Genomic DNA, 23,557 nt, shown 5'->3' with positions numbered 1-23,557 from the left:
AACTAGGGAACAGTAATTCTTTAGTCGGAATTATTTAAGTATTGTTTTTCTGCATCTGTGTAAAATTATTCAATTGTGTTATTTTTTTTACATCTCCTATGATTGAAAATCTTGTGTTTATTGTAACTAGATTTTCAGTACTCTTATATTTTCTATTTTATTATTTATTATTAAATATTTTTATACCTTTCATTGTGGCTGGTCTTTTAGAGAATGCTTTTAACATTTTAAGAGTACATATGCTTATTTTAGTGACACTGTGGCTGCTCCTGAAAGCCTTGCTGCATTAGTCAAACTCTACCATTTGTATTAGTATTAATTTTACTCAGTATACTTGGGTATCCTTGTAAGAGCCTTAGAATAGCTGACTGGTGGAAGCATAATTACCTTATAGTCTGGGCAGATGGGGCACAGCTGATATATTTGTGCCAGCCTTTCCCAGCTATGTGTGTATCAGCTACTTGGAACAGGGACACAGAGTTCCAAACTAGTCAGTGTGCGGTCTTATTTGGGGCCTGGAGAGAGAGAGAGAGTCCAGCCCCAGGTCTGGAGTATGCTCCCTGTGTGCTCTTAAGGGAAATTGTGCTTGCTCCTAGTGACTGTCCCTCACTGGTGTCAATGGTGAGGACTGAGGCTCCTTGATTACTTGCCTGGAGTAGGGACCATCACAACTCATCTTATGTCTCCATAAATATGGGTACTGCTGAACCAATTTATGTATGGGTACATAATTTATGGCTATAGCCTTTTTATTTTATCTTCATTAAAGTTATATCCAAAAAAGACTTGGAGCTGTTTCAAAATGTTCCACAACAGTAGGATATCCTTTTCTGGCTTTATTTGATTACCACCAATTATATCCTTATATTTCTAAGTCCCTTATTTTCTTTGTCAATGGCTAGTAATATAAAAAATAAAGGGGAAAGAGGACACCCCTTCCTGGTTTCCTGTTCAAACACATCTTATCTATTTTAATTCTTGCCTCTGATCCTTTATATATCCTAATTAACCTTATTATTGTATCAGGGAATGCAAATGCTTCCAATGCCCTACTCATAATCCAAGTTTATTCTGTCAAATACTTTCGCTTCATCAAGACTCACCAACAACAGAGTTATTTTCTTGCATTCTGCTTCACTCTGGATCATTCATCAGTGTTCTATTAATGTTGTTAAATGAGTTCCTCTCCTCTACTAAACCACACTGATCAATATCTACAATTTTTGGCAACACCTTTGCCATTCTTTTAGCTAGTATAGACATAAACACTTTATAATCATGGTCTAAAATTTAAATGGGTCTTTATCAAGCTAGGTCTGAAGGTTCTTTGCCATCTTTAGGTAACATAGCCACCACAGTTTTCTTCCAAGATGTTAGTGCTTCCCTTCCTTTTAAAATACTGTTAAAATCTTCCAGATCGTTATCAGTTTCTTCCCTGTTAAATTCCAAACTTCCACAGGAATACCACCTGTTCCTTGAGTCTTTCCTGAAGATAGATTATACGTCACTCTTTTTATCTCATCACCTCTTGTCTTAACTGCTAGTTGTTGAGCCTTGTCTGCTTCTAACCTTGGCATAATTAAGTCTTCCATAAATATTTCTATTTGTACTCTTCCTTGATTTCCACATTTCTCTACTTTATAGAAATTTTCATAAACTTTCAAGAATACCTCTAAAACTTCATGACCTCAGGTTATTCTTCTTGTTATAGGTTCTTTAACTTTGATGACAACCCTTTCAACATTTTGTTGCCTAATTCACTGTGCTAAACATTTTCATGTTCTGGGGTTATCAAAAACAGTTGCTTACCTGCAATCTTTCTAAACTCCTGCATATTATCCAGATACTCCCTTATTTTCTCTTTAGCATTCTGCATTTGCTCCTACTCATGGTCTGTGAGATTTCCCTTATTCTGCAGTACTTTAACTTTTGTCAGCCCCTCTAAGTAATTATTATTATTATTTAATCATATCTTTCTCTTTTACTTCAATCCTATTTTTAAACTCCATTTTCATTGTATCCCAGTCACTAGCTATAACTTCTATAAATATCTTCCATAATAACTGTTGAATAATTTCCACTACACATTCCTTAAATTCACATCTTTTTAACAAGTACGTGAGAAAACACTAGTGTCTTATTTTTACTTCATTACCCTGCATTTTTATCTTAGTTTTTATTGGTGTATGATCAGAAATAGTTATCAGATGTGAGTCAAAGTTTTCAATTAAATGCATATGTAGTTCTGAAATATAATTTCTATGTAGTCTTGCCCAGTTATTGACCATGAAGAATAATATGTAAATTTTGATTGAGTTCCTACTACTGAATTAACATCTTCCATACCAAATATTTTCATAAATTTCTTCAGAAATCTACCCTCTTTTGTTATATTGTCCCTTCTAGGTTCCCCTGATACATCTTCACTATTACAAATCAAATTCCACTTCCAAACTATAAATAATATTCCCTGCTGAAAGGTGATTATTTCTCCCCAAATTTTCTTAAGCTAAATAATAGTTTTTGGTGGAATCTAAATACATACGATTGTAATCCTTCTCCCTTGCCAGTAGTCCCTTACTACCACAAATCTACCACTTTTGTCTCCCCCATCACTACTGGAGCCCCTTTAACAAGTAGTATAATTACCCCCTTTACCACTGTCCCTGACATTCTGATGAATATTCATTCTGAAATTCTGAAATTCTCTCTTTGTCAAATTCACATGTTCATTTCTTTCCAAATGAGTCTCCTACAACATTGCTATTTGCACTTTGAATTTCTTCATTTAATTCAATACTCTCCTTTTTATCTATATCTGTAAGGCCATTCACATTCCAGGAAAATATGGACAGCCTATCCATCACGATAAAAAGCTACTATTCCCAGTTGTTACACATGACAGTTTTTAAGAATTTATATTCCAAGCTTTTGTGTTACATGTATATAGTAATGTTTGGCAAGCTGATTTTTTTGTACAGCTGTTTTTTCTCATCTTCATTTGAACCTATGTCATATTTTTCAACACTTTTTGTTTTAATGAAAACCCTCAAATAAAAACCTAAATACAAAACACCCCATCCCCTATTAACTTGGAACAAACACAGAAAACTATGTACATCTTCAAAACATGTTTAACCCACTAGAGAGGAACAATTGCCCTACATCACTCACCTTTTTGACCCTGAAGCAACGTTTATGTTATAAATAAAATTATCATAGTACAACATACTCTGAGCGCAGAGGCACATATTCATGCAGATCCTGTAGTGCCTGTAGGTACATATGGACAGTTACCTCTGTTTTGCATCCTAGGTCTATGAAAAAGATTGAGTTTCACTTCTGTGCTGATTGCACTAAGAGTATAGTTTACTGGGCACAGTGCACAGCCTGTGAAGGGTTCTATATTAGAAAAAAACAATTGTACACTAAAAGAAAGAGTACTTCAGCACATCAATGATATCCGCAATAAGAAAGTAAGTAATGCACTGGCCAAAACATGTGATTGATTTAGGTGACATTCACCAATTTAAGTTTTTGGTCTTGCATAAAATTGGCACCAATATTAGAGAAGGTGATATAGTTAATGAAACAGAGTATATAGAGCTATGATGTATAATAGACCTGAGGGCTAATGTATACCCTGGCCTTAATAATGCCGTGTGTTTAAAACCTGCCTTAAAGAAAAGAGGTCTGCATCACTAATTGATATCATGTGATTTATTTTTTATTTGAATGGCTGGCTATTTGTATATAAGGTTTTCCATTAATGTAGTTTTAGCTATGGTCTGAAGAAGCGGGTTTGCCGCAAAAGCACTTACCAATTCTTATTGTTGTTTTATACTACTATTAAATTGGATTTTACTCTAACCTCAGCCTTGTGGACATCTATTTTTATATTATTGCAACTGCTGGCAGTCTGGTATTTTTCATTTCTAAGCAATGAAAATTTTAGATGTATTTTTGAAGCAAAGGAGACTAAAATATTACAAAGACCAGATACTGACATCTTTACATTTGAGTTTCTATTTTAGTCAGTTTGGTTATGGGACTGATGTTATCTTTTCTATTACTTCAGATTTATTTAATGTTTGGTTACATGAGTGTTTTATCTATGTATTATAATTTGGTTTTAATCAGGTGTACTTGTTTAAAATTAGTTCTCTATTCAACAAAAGTCAAATGCTGAAAGTATTTCTATACTTTTCTGATCTTTCTGGCAATGATGTTTTTCTTTTTAGTTTATCTGTTGGAAGCATGCCTGGTTTAACACTAAATATTATACCTGAAAGAAGAGACCAAAAGAAATCAGAACATTCATTTGGCATTAGATCAGATACCCCATCATTTTTGATGACATTGACTTTCACAGGCCTGATCCTGGAGAATCATCACCTCAGTGAAAGAGATCTGACACCAAAGCAAACCATAATTTCTTGGAAATGGAAGCATTAGAGTTGATAACTGATCCCAATGAGATAAAGGAAGGTGGAATATATAATCTTTTTTAAACATTAATTTTTATTGTGTAGGACTGGTGTATTGGATAGTTAGAAAAGAATTTAATGAAGTCATCTTTATTTTTCCATATGCGTAGCACAAAAGACAAAATGTTACTGCTTTCAGTGGATGCTAATTAGATGTCTGTGTTTTTTCATAGAAAAAAAATTTCCATCTGTGATTATTTAATTCAGGTATAGGAACAGACTTGAACTGCCAGAGAACCAATGAATAAAGGCTAGAGCATTTAACAGCTGGTCTGAATTACTGTTTTGGGATGTTATTAAACCCTGACAGTCTAGGAACATAGTATGTTACCATTAGTGGAATTAGATGGTAGGTAATTAGATATTTAGCACACCAGTTTTATTAAACATCCAGTCTCACAAATTTACAAGAGAGTACAATCAGTAGCAAGATAAATGCGATACTGTACCAAACAGAAATGGATTGACCCCAGTAAAAAATGACAGAGGGAGAAACATGACCATCTTTGTTTTTTCAATAGTGTTTTTATGCCAAAATATGCTGGATCATACCTCACAGCTGTCCCATTTTTTTCAGAATGTCCCTTTTTTGCTTCATATTTTTGCCCTCTCCCTTGTAAAATGTTTTATTTTCTAGTAAATCTCACATTAGAGTTTTGTACTTATTGTTCTAAAAATGCATGCTGATGCAAAACCTGTTGTTCTGTTAACATTTTAAATTAATTAGAATAATTCTTAAAATTCACCCTGATTTGGGGACTTTTCCCACCATTACTGTATGCATTGTCTAGAATTCTTGATGATAGAAGCTGAGAGGTATGTGCTAGAATAAATTAAAGCATTAAAAGATGAGGACATTCATGGTATTGACACAATGACTAAAAGCACTTCATGTATTTAATTTTATATATAATATATATATATATATATATATATATATATCCTATTGCACATAATCTTTCTCTTTTTATATATGTATACATGTGTGTATGTATTTATATATATATATATATATATATATATATATATATATATATATATATATATACACACACACACACACACACACACACACACATATTTGTATTGGAGCATTTCTATATTAAATCATCTCTTAGAATCCAAAACTCCATAGTGGGGTAAAGCACACTACTAAAGTGTCAATCATTTTGATGAAATACGAAAGGCTTGATGAATATAATTGCAGATGTATTTGTTTATTGTACCATCCAAGTTCATGAAACAACTGGTACTAAGCCATGGAACCTTGTTGGCTAGGCTTACGTAGGCCCTTGGGCCGATAGCCTAGTACCTACCTATGAACCTAGAACTAAATGAAATATACACAGAAAGGACATTTATCAGTTGCACAGGCTCACAGGAAATTAAAAATAGTACAGGTAGGAGCAAAGTGGTTGAAGAGAAACAAATAGTTAAAACTGGTTTATTGAGAGGTCTATCGCCAGATGGAAATTTATCAGAAAATATAACACTGATATAAGTTGAGTAATTATCAAAAAGGATAAACTAGCCACCAGAGAATACTCTTAAAATGCCATAAAAGGAATGACAGCACAACAGTAAATGGGAGGTCAGGAGATGCACTAGACATCAGGGATTAGTTCTTAAAGTACCTTAAAGTTACTGACAACAGAACAGGGATGGGGGGATGCACTAGACATCATGATTACTCTTTAAAGAGCCTTAACATCAACAACAGCACAGCAAGGATCGGTGGCATTATAGATAAATGCCATAATGGCACTTCAAATATTATGAGGGTGGGGTAAAAACTAGAGGACAGGCATGATAGGGACCGGTGTGTGTGTGTGTGTGTGTGTGTGTGTGTGTGTGTGTGTGTGTGTGTGTGTGTGTGTGTGTGTGTGTGTGTGTGTGTGTAAGAGAGAGTTTTTCTGTGTGTGTACTCGTGAGTGTGGGAGAGTGACTGGGGAGGGGGGAGAATTTCACTGTCTAAACTAGCAGCTTTTTACTACCATGACATGAGGACCATTGCTGATCTGCATGTTGTAGTAGTAAATGCAATCCAGAGACGTGTGGATTAGCCAATAATGAAGTTTTACCTCATCATGTCTAACATGTCTCTGAATTGCAAATTGGCAAGTCATGGGAGAAGGGTGTTTTTAGCACGTGCCATATGTCTACTTTAATGAATTCCTGGGCATGATTAGCTCAGTTATAACTCAGCAAGGAACCAGCTTAGAGGGCAAAACAGGTCAGGCATTTAACCCAATGAAAAAAATTAAACATAAGCATTTTTTACAGGGCTTGGAGCAAGCTCTCCAATCCCCCAAACTTGTATATACCAATCAACAGCTGCATCAACATGGAAAAAAGGGAAATCTGTGAAAATAAATGAATCACTACTGGTGCGTACTTAGAAACTATATCAACAGTGATTTTCTAAGGAGAGCAGTCATTCAGTAGTTCGACACTGACGAGTAGTAAATATAAAGGAAAACAAAAATACACGTTAAGATTCAGATGAAAAAAAGGAAAAATGAAATCACTACAAGTGACACCAGGATTGCATATTTTCTTCATGGCCCATTCTAATTCCATGAATTCATAGACCTGCAATTCACAATTCTTCATTAACTGATGAATTACTCCAGACATAAACTGCATCATACATACTGAAACAATTGTTTGAGAGTATTTTTAAAGGAACATTTAACATTTTCCATTTCTAATTAGCTACCTCTGTTTTTTATTTCCTGAATGTAGTACTGCATAAATTCTCTTCCAAAAAGCTCCCTTTCTTCTTCCTCTTCTGGACTGTCACATGGTGGAAGTGTTACTTCATATTCCAAAAGATTATCTCTGAAGTTGACAAATCTAGTAGTACATTACAAAATATTGTTAATAATGTATTACATACTAGGCATCTAGTGCTGTTAACTGAAGAAACTGTAATGATATAAGAACTTAAGAAGCTGTACTATGTATAAGTAAAAAAATAAATGCTAGTATTAAGTAATTGTTTCTCAGTGCAGCAGGTTTAGTAATACTTTGCCACAAATTGTTTATTAATGAAGAAAAGAAAAATGCTATCATATCCGTAATTACCTCTTAAGTTCTCCTCCTCTCACTTGCTTACCAAGGAAGGATATGGAAAAGATTATCTGTGCAGGCTGGTGAAATGTTTAATTTTATATGTAGAATTCATAAAGACTACACCAGGCAGCCTAGGTGATTATGGAGTATAAGCTGCCTGAATTATGTATAAATAATGGACAACACCCCAGTAACATTTATGTCTTTGTTCACTTGTTTGCTTGTTTAAGTAGATGAGCTGGACCACTAGTGTCCTTTCTCAGTCACGGCTGCATTACATTAAGTAAAATCAAGGTGCAGTATTTAAAGATTTAATAAGATGACACGGTATTACATAACTATACGGGATAATATATTAATGTTTTTTTTAAACACCTTTATTGAATTATCTCCTGTGGCATAGATAAAGTTACATTTATGCAAAAGAAAACGTACCATATTAACTTGTTTAGCATTACAAACAGAAAACATCACATACATTCTTTTGTACAATACAGTCCATACAACAATATATATTCCTACCTTCCCTTAAACCTCATTCCTCCTCCAAAACATTATTCTGCATGTATTACTCCCACAATTTCCATTTTTTTCTATGTAATTTACCCCTACCCTGTTCCAAAGATCCCATTTCCAGTTCTTTCATCTCTGTTACAATATTCACTGCTTCAAGTATGGTTGGTTTAAACTTTGATTTCCATTTTCTAGTAACTGCTTTTTTGGTAGCCACCAGAATTAAAGTTAACAAGGCCTTACTATGTCTAGACGATTCAGATCCTGTATCCCAGCTCAAAGATGATATAGTAATGTAAAGCTGAAAGATAAAGCAGTCACTAACAAATGAGGTGCTTTGGTTACTTAAGATGACAATCAACAGGTCAACATAAATATTAAACCGTGTGAGGCGTTGTTTCAGTTACTTAAGATACCTATCAACATCTCACCATAAAAACAAAACTGCCTGAAGAGTTGTTTCAGTTTGTTACAATACCAATCAACATGTCACCATAAAACTTGAAATGCATTAAGAACGGATACCCCTGTAATTAAGTGTGAATAGTTGAATAACTGTGCCTTGACAATTACAAGTGATTTCTTCGGGTTTTAAATTTCATTAATACTCTCTTAAAACTATGTGCAGTTGGGCATCTTTTAATGTCATTAGATAGGAAGTTTCACTAGTTAGAAAAGTGAAACCTCCATAAGAGCAATGGGAAGAGTGAAACTGGATTTCATGAATATTTTCTGATAGCCTGCCTTATTTTAGAGACTTGGCTGAAATTTTTAGCTCAGCAGTGATATGTAGAGATCTGGAAAGGTCTATATTTAAATATTGCATAAATCAGAGTGCAGAAAAGTATATCAGATCCATATGAGAGAAGGAACCATCAACCAGGATGAGGCAGTGATGATGAATCTTGTTGTGTGGTTGCATGGCAGAGTGCTATGGCCAGTGCAGCTGAAAGCATTTTGGCAAATAGGGCAGCTATTCTCAGTGCACATGCATCTCCTACATTGCACTGTGCATTCATGGAATGTGCTATGCAGAGGGTAGCGGCATGCTGTAATCACTATGGATACATGCATGGGCTTGAGTATTGTTCACAGCAGCACGTACAACCTGGGTACAGCCACTAAACAAAGATATGAGAGGGCTAGATGTATACTGGGCTGAAATCCCTTAAAGTGCACCCTGTTACAAGTTAAAAGGGCTATATTGGAGGATGCCTCCTACTGGTTATATCAGTAATGCAGTTGATTGAGTAATCATTCACACAATCACAAGGTTTGGGTGTCCCAAATAGACTGGGGTGTACACTGTCAGTGAGTGCACACAGCACTGACAATAAGATGTATACATATCATTTGCTGAAGTGTTGCAAGATGCATTGGCTATGGTGCTCCATCCTGCAGCTATATAGCAGGATTCTCAGGTTACTGTCTTTATAGGATACCAGTGACAAACTGGGAAATTTTATTTTCCATTTTTTAAATGTTGTTTATTAACTTGCTTGGTGTGCTTGCAAAGATAGGCAGAATGCATGCTAAAGTGGACAAAATGACCCCTTAACAAAAGCTGACATATCTACCTCTGTGACATGGTTATAGGTTCTCTGGCATGTTGCCATACAAACCATTTCTTTGTAAATGTTTTTATTTATGTGTACAATAAAGAGGAGAGCTGAGTCAGGCCTCCAACAAAGTACCACACTCTTAATTTTTGCACAATTAACCTTTAGACACAGATCCATTAACCGCTGTCAGATATGTCCAAGATGAATGCTCAGTTTGGAGGAAATAAATGTGAGAACATCAGGATATTAAGATTTGGAGTATGCTTCTCTGAGGCACTCCTTTAGTCACCGTATGCATAGAAGAGTGAGATTCATCTATTCTCGCCTGGAAGGTTCTCTGCCTGAGGTACTTGGTGAACTACTGTAATTCAATATTTCAGGCACCCTAGAGGCTAATCTCATCTAGTAATTTCTGATGTTTGTGGAATCAAATGTTTTATAAAATCAAGAAACATGATACCAGCCAGCTGTCTTCCATCCATGACCCTTAGCAGACCCCCTGAAGAAGACACTAGTGCTGTATAAGTACTATGACCTGCTTTAAACCTGTGTTGTTCGTCATTGAGGATCCTGTGCTCATAGGTTCATAGGTATATACTAGGCTAATGATGGCGCTTGGATGGCACAGTGGTGCAGCCGTAGCATTGTCACCTCACAGCAAGAGGCTCTCCGGTTCAATTCTCGGCTGGGGTGTCTTCTGTGCAGAGTCTGCATGTCATCCCTGCATTGGTGTGGATTTCCTCCAGATGTTCTGATTTCCTCCCACGTTACAAAGAAATACATCTGGAGCATTTCTCCCCGGGCCTCCGCTGAAAATTGGGTTCATTCCAAGTCGGACTTTCACAGTTAACAAAATATTAAATATAAAATAAATATAAATAATATAAATAATGACCACCAGGGCCTTTATAAGCCTAGCTGTGTAACCCAGCCCAGTTGTGGCCCTCTGTATCATGAGCATTTATTAAGAGGGGGTATGTTAGGTAGTTTTTAAAGGTTATGAGGGAAGTAAATTAGTTTGGGCATAGTTACTGTCTGCCTCTGTCAGAGACATGGGGGCTAGATGTGAGGTGAATTTCCAATTTCCCATCCATTGGTCAATGTTCTGCTTAAATAGGGTTAGGTATGGAGTCTGCTTCACATGGATGAAAAGCCTGTTCCAGAGCATGGGAATCCTCTGAAATGTATATCTGTCTCACTAACATGTCCTGTTTATGTCACAACCAGCATTTAATTCCTTGGATCTAATGGTTCTGATGCTGTTCATTTTGCAGATGTGTAAAAGGTCCATCAGTGCTGGATCTGAGAATGCCTTGCATAGATCACATCTCAGTAATCTGTAGGAGTTTGACTATTGAGATAGGGCTTTAAGACGGTCTGTAGAGGAGAATATGTTTATACCCTGGATTCCCTGGTTAAGAAACCTTTGTTGGCATCAGGTACATGCTGATGGGGGCATTAAGCTCAATGATGGGTCTGATAATGGCCAAATAAAGTGGCACTATGACATCCTTGGACCTGGATGCCATGCCCTTAATTATAAGTTGGGCGACATAGAATGATTTTCTTACTACTTTGGCCACATGTTGATCAAAGGTCAGATTATTGTCTGCATATATTCCGAGACCCTGAGTACCAGGTCAACTCTTAGGGGTGTCTTATTGATAGAGTAATTAGCCTGGTTGGCTGTTTTCTGATAAGGCACTATAATGCATTTCTTGACATTGAGTGTTAATCAATGACTTTGGCACTAGTTATTTGTCTGAGTTACCCCCTCTTGTAAGATGTTTGTGTCATGGGGGACTCTATGATAGCTCCCAATTTCAGTCATCTGTGAACTTGTTTAGCCAAATGCCCTTGACATTAGCCTTTGCATCTGAGACAGAGATGCCAAGTAGGAGCAATCCCAGCATGAAGCCCTGAGATAACCCACCGATTAATGGTCTCTTAGTGGAGGTGGTCTCACTAATTCTGACTTCCTGGGTCCTGTCTGTGAGCCAGCTGGCAATCCAGTGAGTTGTGTAGGGGTGTATGCCCAGTTTGGTGAGGTTGTGAACTTTTTCTGTGTGGAGTATTGTATTGAATGCCTTAGCCAGATCCAGGTAGGCAGTATGTACCATTTTTCCCTTGTCAATTGCCTGTTGACCTTCTCAAAGAAGTCCATCAGGTTTAGTAGGCATAACCTTCCCTTAAGAAAACCTAACTGGGCTGGAGCCAATGTCTGAAGGTTGCCTATGTCTTTGTTGATCACTTCCAAGATAATTTATTCTATGGCTTTGCATATTAGTCTAGTCAGACTAATGGGTCTGTAGTTGATGGTCCACCCTTGTGAAGTGTGATAACCATTACAGCCCTCCATTCTTGTGGTACAAAGCCTATTTTTGAGCCTATAGTTGAAAAGTGACTCAAGTGGCCCTAGCAGGTCATATTTCAAACTATTTTGTAAGCATCCCGGCATATTGTCAGGGTCCATTGAAGCTGTGTTTTTAGCTTTCGCCAGGAACTGATCTCTGCTAATAGCTGGGGGGGGGGGGGTTATGCTAGTAAGTATTTCATGGTAGGAGTCAGAAGAGTAGTGGGGGAAGAAGTTTGAGCTGAATTTGTCAGCCAGCAGATTCACTATGGCACCATTAATCACCAGTTCGGCATACTGTTGTGCCGCATTTCAGGTTACAGACATAGTTGTTGAAGGCCTTGTGGTTGTCTTTAGCCTGCAAGGCTTCACCTTGTAGCTGGCCTTGTGGACTTAATCAGTCTTCTTAGTTTCCTGTTTTGTTTAATTATAGAGCTCTTATCATTATGGAAGTTCTTCCTGATTTTGGCAATGATGTTTTTTCTTTTGTTATATGGCCTAGTAAGGTTAGAATTCCACCAGTGTGGTTTATTTTTTAGAGTTTATTTTGGGCTTATTTCTAGTAGGTACAGCAGCTTCTAGCCATTTCTATGGTTTTGCAGGGTCTCTGTGAACAATTATGCATAATCTGCTGTGATCTCGGGGGTAGGAGGAGCACTGAATTTTGACAAACTATAGCTTAATAGGATGTAGTTTGCTTTGGAATAGTTCCTAAATCTTATAGAGTTTGCTGGGTTACCAAGATGATTTTTATTTCAAAGGAGACAGCTTTGTGGTCCGACCTCACCAGTAGGATGTATTTTATACTCTCCCATATTGTTGAGTACCAGTTTGGAACCTCTTATGGGTATGCATGCTGTCTGGTCAGGGGTATTTGTGTTACTAAAGTCCAGTAATTGTTGTGTCTGCAAAATCGAGGCAGCATATGTTCCCAGTCTATAGAGGCAGCTTTGTGGTTCGACCTCACCAGTGAGGACTTGACACTGGGGGGATGCAGCTGTCTCCAATATTGGTCACTAACAGGTCCAGTATGTTCAAATCTCTTATGGGTTTGTACGCTATCTGGTCAAGTGTATTTGTGTTAATAAAGTCCAGCAGTCATTGTGCCTGTGAATTTGAGGTCGTGTATGTTTCCCAGTCTATAAAGGGGTAGTTAAAGTCTTCCATGAACAGGGTATTTGGTTTAATGGTGAGTGACTTCAGTAGGTCTAGGTATGAGCTATGGGATTCTGGGGACACAGAGGATTAACTATAGCTAAAGCTATAACCATATAGATATGGTATGGGACTTTGACTATTGTGATTTGCACATGGATAAACTCCAGGCATCATCCTGTTTAACCAATCTAGAAGTATACTTGTTGTTAATGTAGATCGAGATGTCTCCATCTTTTGAGCCTGTCTGTGTAACTGGTAGTCTAAATGTGTGGAAGGCACTAAAGTCTTGCTCTGCTAGAGTACTTTCTGCATATTTTATGCAGATTTAAACAATGTCTCAGTAATGACATAGATGTTTATATTCTCCATAGTGTGGATAACTTGCAGGGTGTGGAGTTTCTTGTTTAGGCTCCTAGCATTGAGCAGTAGCACCTTTAGGTTTATATGGGTTTTACTTGCTATGTCAGTAAGTTTGTCAATCTGGCATTGCTTAAAAAGGCTCTAAGGGGGTGGATAAAGTTTTGGCCAATATTAGGAAGCCTAGGGGGACAGGTGCAGACCATCCTTTGCAAAGCAACATGGTTTGTTAACCATGTACTCCCATGCTGACAACTAGTGTATCCTCCTGGAAAGACACCAGAAACTAAGTCAGTTATGGAAGTCAGTCAGCTTTTGGTCAGACTGTGCCATCATTCTTGCTGGAGGTAGAATGCTGCTCATGCAAGGCACATACGTAACTGAAACCTATATTCAGAGAGATCAATAATGTCTCTCTTCATGTAGCCCAGGGAGGTACATCTCTGGTAGCTGACACCCATGTGGACTATGATGGAATCATACTGGCACCTGTGGTGTAATGACTTGAGTGCATGTGTAACCTGGAGGTTCCTGGCTTCATATAAGCAAATAACCATTATTTCTTCCTTGTTCAGTTTGGTGAGCAGTGCATCTCTGTGTGTTGTACAATGGAGTCCCCTGTGACATCAGTCCTGGATAATGTGTTTGCTTGCCTTATGGGCTTTGCACTTGAGGCTCCACTGGGTGTAGGCATATGTGTGGTGTTTGGTGTTGCTTTTAGTGAGTGCTTTACAGATTGCTGAGGATAGATGTTGCTGTTTATAGGTTTAGGAGGTCTTTGAGGTTTGGGAAGATTGTTTTTTAGTGCCTCAGCATATGTTGGTTGATATCTGTGTTGGACAATCTGTGTGGTGGATGTAATGTGCATGTTTTGACAACCTTGTTTGTATGTGAGATTTTTGCCTCCAGTGAAATTGTTTATGTGCATCTCTCACATGCTGTGTTTGTTTCTTTAAAGATTAAATTGTCTGTGAACATGAGACAATTGCTAGATTTTCTCAGGATGCCTGTACCTACCAAGCTGGCTATGGAGACATTTATAAATTGCATACCCATGCTTTCCAGACCTGCATTTGGGTGGACTACTGAAGGTTATGGACTGGGGTACACACAGGTTTCCTTGGGTGGTCTCTGGGGTTTGGCACTTATACTAAATTAGATAGTACTAAGGTTTAGTAGTAATGCTTTTTAACATGCAAACAAGCTGCTCTACACTTGACTCCATGCAATGGCTTTGTTTTAGCCATGCTAAATTACAGGTTTCAGTTCTACAGTAGTTTTATATATAAATATTTACTATCTAGGCACTTGCATCTATGCAGAGCGCTGCTAACTTCTTTATGTAAAACCACCAAAAAAGATTGCTTGAGAGTTTAATGCTGCAACATTACATGGGCATGGCAATTTCAAGAATTAGGGAACTTTAGAATGATTTAAAGGCAAAATCTACACATAAAGAAAAAAAAATAAAGCAGTAGCACTTTAACACAGTTAAATGAAGTGCAAAACAATAAAATATATTTCTTATCTGCCATTTTATGCCTAGTCAATTTCATTTTAAATGTGAGAATCAAACCCTGTATTTTGTGTCTGTGAGGTAAGCAGTTAAGAATTATGCCAACCCCAAACTCCTTGGGTATCATCACATAGGTCACTCAGTATAAGTGCAACTTTTAAAATATTTGGTCAGAATTTAAATAAAAGCTTTTTTCTTCCCTTTTAATGAAAAGCTTGTTTCTCACAATTTGGGACTTTCACAATTCTCAGTGTTGAATAGAAGAACAAAAAATACTTAATAGGGTCATACTAGGCAATCAGTCCACAGACCATTATATGCCTAGCCAATAACCGACAGTGACCAAAGGTGAGAATCAGATCATGTACCTTGTGTCTGTGAGGCTAACACCTTAACCATTATACCAATACCCAATTCATGAAGGTGTGAATCCAACCCTGTACCTTGTGCCCGTGAGGTAAACACCTTAACCATTTTGCCAACCTCCACCCCTACAAAAGTAAACACGAGCTGATCTGTGTGAGATTACATCCTTTTTAAGCAATTGTGACATTGTCCAAAATCTAAGGGAAGAAAAAGGGAAACTGTCCTAAAGGATTCTGCCATGTTTTGGTTCCTCAGTTTGGCAAAAGTATTAAGTCTACTATTTTCCAGAGATAGACCTTTAGAAACTTTGGCCATAAACTATCTAATCCGGGCTGACCCTAGAGTGGTAACTCTAGAAGCCACATATTGGATTTGATAATGGTACTTCACAGAATTGAAAGGTGCTGGAAAAGAATACCTTTCTGGCTGATTTGATGATATGTGGTGTATTTGTTGGCAGATGATATCAGATAATCAGCAATCCACTTGACATCTATGTGTCACATGCCATCAGTAACAACAGTTGTCTTAATTACTCCTTCCAGTGAGGTTGCTAATTTTAACCCAGAATCTATCTGGGTTACTCAGCAAAGCTAGTTGTTTCTGCTTCATGTACTACGTACTTTGACAGCGCACATTTTGCAACAGTTACTAAGACAGCTGTGTTCATAAAGTACTCTTTCTACCTCTTCCAAACTGCTTTTCTGCTGATGAATGTTTTGAGTTTTTCAAAAGTGATCCAGAGGACAGGTGTCCCTTTAGCCTTTCTGGCTTTGATTTGGAAAACTGATTTTAGGGTGGTAGAATATGTATCATGTATTCTAAGCCACTTTGCAATTGGTTTATTCAGTTACAACAAACCCGCCATTAGAGGTTAAGAAATTCCACAGCTGATGCTATTATTGAATTCTGAAAGCCTTTTCCTTTGTTATTTTACATGTTTGCTTGCATACCTTACTTGAATGCTTTGGATGAGATGACCTATACTTCAGTGGTCACTAAGGAATGTGCTTCATCAGGTATGGAATGACATCAGTTTGGTCTACTGGTATAAGTCCGGTCTAGAATGGAGTGTTTTGCTAGACTGAGAACTGGATTTAGAGTTTTTAACAGATTTATAAATTGATAGACATTTGGTTAGAGAACCAAGAGATTTCCATTGAAGCTGTTCATCCCAGTGAATGTCTAGGTCACACATTACAATGGCATTCCAGCAATGAAGGTGAGGCATCATGGCACTAATGTGTAGGCTGATAAAGCAGACAGAGATAGGTGGTGATTTTTAAAACCATTATAGTCCTGAGTGTGAGTTGCTGCTAAGGCACTGACATACCAGGATCATCACTGAGAAGATTAGGAGAAGAATCAGTGTGCATAATACTGCCGAATCTTTTAACTAACAGTACTCCTCCAGCCAGTCTACTTCCTGCTATTAGACAGTCAAGTATGGAAAGGCTGCAGAATTGATTTTGGGAATATTAGCATTAGCTTTTAACTGGCATTCTTTTATGCTCAGAATATCTGGATTATTTTTAAACATATTTATTAAATTATCTCTTAAGTCATAGATGCACACACATTAACAGAAAACAAACCATATTAACATGTTTTCATTTACATACATTATACATTACATATATGTTTTCTTTCCATATTATAACTCTCATTTAGTCCAGCATTGCATAAACTGCTCAGGGGCAGGAGAGTTTCTTGCACTGCAAGTATTTGCAGTGCTTATTACCTTGGTTAGCTGTTGATTTAATGCAGTGCACTGTTTGGTAGGGTAACTATAAGTAGTGAATGAGTGAAACACATACTGCGTGCAAATATGAATAGTCTCAGCCATATCAACAGGAATACTGTTAATAGTTGGGTAAGCAGGTGCCAGAAGGTAGACTACTTAAGTTGGTAAGGCAGACATATTTATTAAACATTCCACCCAGTGCTGTATCATTCACATAATGTGGTACAAGCAGTGAATGTACAGTGCCCTTCTCGCACTCCTTTATGGAAACATGTTTAGGGTAAAAGATCCCACAGCATCTATGGAAAAAAGTAGGGTGCTGTATTTATATATAAAAATAACTCTTATTACCATACCTCTCAACCTGGAAACATCAAAAATCTGGACAAGGCCCATAAAAAATAGGTACAAATATGTATGCTGATTAACATAACATTTGTATACATAATTATGTAACCTGCCCACTCCAATGGAATTGTGGGCTACCAACTTTCAAACGCAAACTGAAGAACAGACAACCAAAATATGGCACCAGAGTCCCACTACAACCATTCCAATGTCCCATTACCTGGCTATTTTTCCCCATTTATCATAAACACTAATGTGTGCATACTGCTTTACTTCTACAATGATTATTTGGATTTTATTTTTACATTTGATAGCACAATACACAAACACTAATAGACATCTGCTAAACGAAGCAATACTGTCTCACAATGAAAACAGACTTAGCATTAAAACTTCTCTGTCCTTGAAACTAACATTCATTGAAATAGCATTGAAACCCACACCACATCCAAAGAAAATGCATTTGGCCAGTGATGGATAAAGATTACCTTTGGGCTGTTTTCAAATCATAGACCCCTTGCACACAAAACAAGAAACATACATGTGTTCTTTGATACTCCTTCCTGACTTTATTAAATTATATTCCTTGTATAATACAGCGCACTTGTTAGACTTAGAGCACATTTATTATTTGAATATTTTTCCAGTAGGCAATGAAATAAAATGCATGAACCAATAATGACAAAACTGCCCAATTCAGAACACTTCCATCATAAAAGTCTACTTCCACACACACACACACAAATATATATATATATATACATATATATATATATATATATATATATATATATATATATATATATAAATTACAGTAGTATAAGCCATAGGCATCTTGCACAGCTTCTCGCACTTATTTTTAATTTCATTTTTTTTTTTGGTGGGGGGACAAACGGCCAAAAACCAGGGACACATTTTAAACATTGCTTGTATAATTTTGGAAAGCTGCTAGAATAAAATGTTATGTTACCACCATGCATTTCACTGCCAAGTCTTGAACCCAGGACCCTATGCACTACAATCAGAGCAACATACCACTATGCCAAATCAGCAGTTTCCTGAAAGATAGGAAAACTGAAACCAATGGCTGTCATTTAGTGAATTCAGTTCTCACTTCTCACCATGGCTCTCAATATCTTAGCACAAAAAAACTGGACAAAGCCAATAATGGGAGAACAGACCCAAAATAGGGACAAATTTCAAATACTGATCTTATAAACTTAGAAAATTGCTAGAGTAAGAGGTTTTATGTTACCATTTAAAATCCAAAGAATATGAAGTCTGAAATTCAAATGCTTGTCAGTATTTAGTGAATTCAATTCTTCAGTGAGTTGTAACAAAAGTCCTGAAAAACCACAGATTTTATGAGGAACAGAACAAAACTATGAGACATAACCTCACAAGTGGTGGTGGCTAGGGACTTTAGGCTCTTTTTACCTGTACAGGGTTTGAGCCTGAGTACCAAACACTCACACACACACATTGGAAAGGATGCAGATAAAAATACCTTACACTAGCGTGATGAGAAAATACCTTGCAGTAGCAAAATATAGCATTGTGAAAATCTGCAGTTTACATTCAATTAAAAGCAGCCAGAATGATTCAAACACACTGGAAAGGATGCAGATAAAAATACCCTTCAACATAACATACCAGCAGCCGAGCAGTGATGAAAAGATAGCATATTATTCAAAAAAATACCTTACACCAGCAGTTGCAAGATAAAAATACCTTACAACAGCAGCGACAAGAAAATACCTTGCAGCAGCAGTGCAAGATAGCATTGTGAAAATCTGCAGTTTCCATTCAATTAAAAGCAGCCAGAATGATTCAAACAGTCCTAGTTCCCGGGCAAGGAAGCAGCCAGTAATGTGTGCATGTGAGCCCTTGAGCTCAAATCCAACAGGTTGGTAGAGCTGACGTCATCATGCACATGATGACATCAGCTCAAAATGCGAAAAAAAAAAATTTTAAATAAAAGCTTGGAAATTTCAGAAATGAAGGGATGCCACTCGGGAATCATGGCACCCCATTATTCAAACCCCAAAACTTGGTAAAAAATGAGTAATTTGGTATGGTTGAGGGGTATGCTTATTACCAAATATTTACGTACATATAAATGTTTACAGATGCACAGATATATAGATATGCAAATCTGTTCACACATATTCATAATTTCCTTTACAATCATACTAAATTTTCATCCCTATTAGACCTCCATTCTTTTTTCCATAAACACCATCTGATTTTACTTAATATTGTTGCAAAAATCCATTTACCATTAAACATAATTTCATTTATTCTTTCATTTCATATAACCCATATAACATGTTATCTATTGTTTTAGCATACTCTTTACTTCTATTCTTATAATATCCATATTATATTATACCATATCATATCCATGTTTATTTTATCTATTTCTTTTATATCTTCAAAAAATCTTCTTTACATAGTTTCCCCCATAACCTTTTTTACATTTCAAAAACACATATTCCATAGTTTCTTCTTCTTGACAATGTAAACATATTCCATCACTTTTCTTTTTATACGGCATATTTCCTTTTCCTGGCACTTTATCTATTAACAGTCTCCACAAAAAATCTTGACATTCTACTTTCTGATTACACCATTTATGTCTTATTTTCGTAGCTTTAATTAGTTTCACATATAAATTTGTTATCATTATATTCTTATATACTTTGTCTTTTTCTATATAATCAATTTTTATTTTCCATAAAAATATTTTTGGTAACATTTTATTTCTTCATTTATACACTCATGCTTGGTATAAGTATAATTGTTTTCTCTTTCTATTTTAACGGAGTATTACAATCCTAGTCACCAATCCATAAGCCCCTTTTGTCATAAACGTTTGCAATGTCCAGTACTTCTTTACATAAAGTTTTCAAATGTCTTTTCAAAATCTCTCTTTCTACCTCTGTTTAAAATTGTAAATTAATTTCCTTTTTCTTTCATGGTTTTATCACATAAAGATTTAATGGGTTACAGTCTTTCTTTTCTTCATATTCTCCAAGAAATTTTTCCATTGAAAAAAGTCTCAAATATAGTGTCACAAAATGTCTTTATTAATAAGAATAAATGCTGTTACCTTGTGTACTTTTGCACCCAAAGGCGCTATTAAATTCTTCCATACTATTCCTGTCCATTTCTTTGTCTTCTTTACTTTGAATTCTTACAACATACTTCTTTTTTTTTTTCATTTTCTTTTGCCTTCTTTTCTGCTACTCAACTTTTACCTTCTTTTACTTCTCTGCATATATTTTCTTTTTCATCTCACCATCATTCTTCAGGATTGTTCGGGATTCTCCTTTTGTGTATTTTCTCCATAATGTCCCACAGGAAACATCTCCTCATTTTCTGGCTCACTGTGCACCACCGCTTTTTTAAGTAAATTATCCCACAGCCCTCGTGACTGCAGGGTTGTAATTATACATCCACCATATGCTAACTCATCCTCAGCAAACAGATTTCTTTGAAACTTTTTCTCAGAATCCTGCACATATTCTCTGGTCTTGATATTTGTTTTCTCCTCCATTTTATTCACCACTCCATCATCTTCTCACTTCATTTGCCTCTGTGTTTCTCTGCACTGCCTCTGCACCTGAAATGGAAACAGGAAGTGTTCCTTCTAAATGGGTCCCACTCACAACAATAATATGTAGGGGAAGTTCCCCAATGCCCTGACCAAATTTCCCACAGTAGTATAAATGCCACTTTAGATCTTCCATGAAAAGAGGCCATCAGCCGAGAGGCTGAAAGGGTAAATAAATAAAAATAAAATTATATGCTTATTTCAATGGCAGTCCAGTCTTTTACTGACTCCTTGTTAGCAAATAATTAGCTGTTTATATTTGGGCAGTTTGTTCATTCCTCCCCAAAATCAAGTAACTAACTACTCATTTCCTGAGCAGTTCCTCCTTTCAACACAGTCCTCTTGTACAGTTCCAGTAAATGCAAGGGTTGCTTCCTTCTCATTTCCAGATCCCATATGTTTTTGCAAATAATGTTCTCATGGAAAATGAGATGGATTGTTGACTAGGCTACAAATGTTCCACTGGATAAACAGCCTAGTACAAATCTATGAACCTATGTGTAAGGTGTCAACTCTTCTACCTCCCGTTCATTAAAGAACTCATGTAGTACTGACAGTGTCTAGGGTAACCTCTTCATGTCCAGTTCATGTCTAGTATAATCTCCTAAATGTGTGTATATATATTTCTAATGGATTACTTGATGAATATTTTAGTCAGTTCACATTTTGCTGAACTAGTGCTATTTTTTGTGTGAGATTTTTAGACAGTGGAGCTCACAGAGTTTTCACCACTGATGTGTGATCTTACAGGGTATATGTATATATATATATATATATATATATATATATATATATATATATATATATATATATATATACACACACACACACACACACACACACACACACACACACACACACACACACACACACACACACACACACACACATACATACACACACACACACACACAAATATATTGGTGTGTGTATGTATGTCTAAAAATCTCATACAAAAAGCAGCACTGATCATTCAGCAAAATGTGGCCTGATTAAAATACACACACAAATATATTTGTGCATGTGTAAAATAACAGGGAGTATGGGGAGGTGCATGCAATGTTCTGATGTTTTTACCACTGTGTAGTCAAGTAAATGGTTTGATATTTGTGATTTAGCATTTTTACCACTTAACTAATGTGTGTGTGTGTGTGTGTGTGTGTGTGTGTGTGTGTGTGTGTGTGTGTGTGTGTATATATATATATATATATATATATATATATATATATATATATATACGTATTGTTCATGGCTAGGAGCTAAGGATGCCCTTTCCCATGTCCTAGTCCCAAGTTACTTGTTAACAGTAAAGCTTGTTTGTGTCTAGGAGAGATCTGCATCAGAGCTACAGTGAACTGCTTGGGCACACAGTTGGTGTATTCAAGCAGTTAATTAATGAAATGCTTATGCATTCCATAGGTTTTATAAAGTGTACATTCTGCACTGGGGAAGGACAGCCACATTGCACAGAGTAGGAATTGGGGGAAGTCACACAACAGAAGAACCCGGGTATTCAGTGACCCTCCAACCTGTACATATTAAATTAACAAATCAGAGCAGTGTGTTATATATAAGAACAGAGATCTGTAGCCATCAGGGCTACAATAATTTGCTGTGTGCCATAATATTATGTTGTACGGTTGGCCATGGACTGAATGTAGGCCATAGCAATGAACAGTGAGATCCTTATTAGAATTCTGCTGTACTCTGTTGTATCGCTTAAGGTAATAAAGCAGGAGTCCATTGTGTCTTTATTGTACTTTGCATTAGTCAGTAGGTTATAGTTTTATGAATAAGAAGCTTCATTTCCACTGAATTTTGCGCTACATAATAAGGTGTGATAGACTTCTGTGACTGAAAAAATAAATAACTAAATAAAAACAGTAAAGACAGCCAAGAAAGTAAAAGTATTTCTAGAACCTGCCTTGTGTTTGGTTTTTGGGCTTCTCTGATACTTGGCCATGTATTTTTTTTCTTATGAGTTACTGTCATTTATCTTTTTATTGGACAACAGCAAAACTTCATGCAAAAATTTTTGCCACTCCAGAGTGATCACTTTTTTGACCAGATCACCTCTAAGGTGGACAGCGGGAGCCTTTATATAAGTAATACATCTAGGGATATGGGGTAGGGCCCAAAATGGTACTCTAGGCAGGAAATTGTCTGAATGACTTGAAGCAGAGGGTAGCAGTTAGGATGGAATCATAGGAATTAAAATCAGTGACCAGGAAAGTGCATAAGGCTTCAGTGGTAGGACTCACACCATTTAGCATGTGTATGTCTGGCATCATGCTGGAGTTGGAAGCCAAGAACAGTTTGTATGGTGATATGGTGATGGCCATTCATTAACATTATGATGGTCATAAATGGAAACACCAGTATTAAGAGAGATCTATAGTGGCTTACAGAGTGGTTGGACTGGTGACTGCTTGGATTTAATGAAAAAAAATGCTAAATTTTGC

The 23,557-nt window shown here is 36.6% G+C and overlaps 1 protein-coding gene across 3 annotated transcripts in view; it reads right to left on the bottom strand.

Annotated features, from left to right (window-relative positions):
- The window catches only part of LRRC39 (leucine rich repeat containing 39), a 365,433-nt gene that overhangs the window by 135,716 nt on the left and 206,160 nt on the right, over window positions 1-23,557 (bottom strand). For all 3 annotated transcript variants that reach the window (XM_044085780.1, XM_044085779.1, XM_044085781.1), the window contains exon 8: window positions 7,207-7,343. In XM_044085780.1, coding sequence (XP_043941715.1) covers window positions 7,207-7,343 — 137 coding nt within the window. The remainder of the gene's footprint in view (window positions 1-7,206; window positions 7,344-23,557) is intronic.

This window comes from Protopterus annectens, chromosome 10.part0 (genome assembly GCF_019279795.1).
Source record: "Protopterus annectens isolate FY-2018-M chromosome 10.part0, PAN1.0, whole genome shotgun sequence".
Classification (NCBI taxonomy): domain Eukaryota; kingdom Metazoa; phylum Chordata; order Ceratodontiformes; family Protopteridae; genus Protopterus; species Protopterus annectens.
Note: the sequence above shows the minus strand (reverse complement) of the source record. Positions and strands in the feature narration are given on the sequence as shown.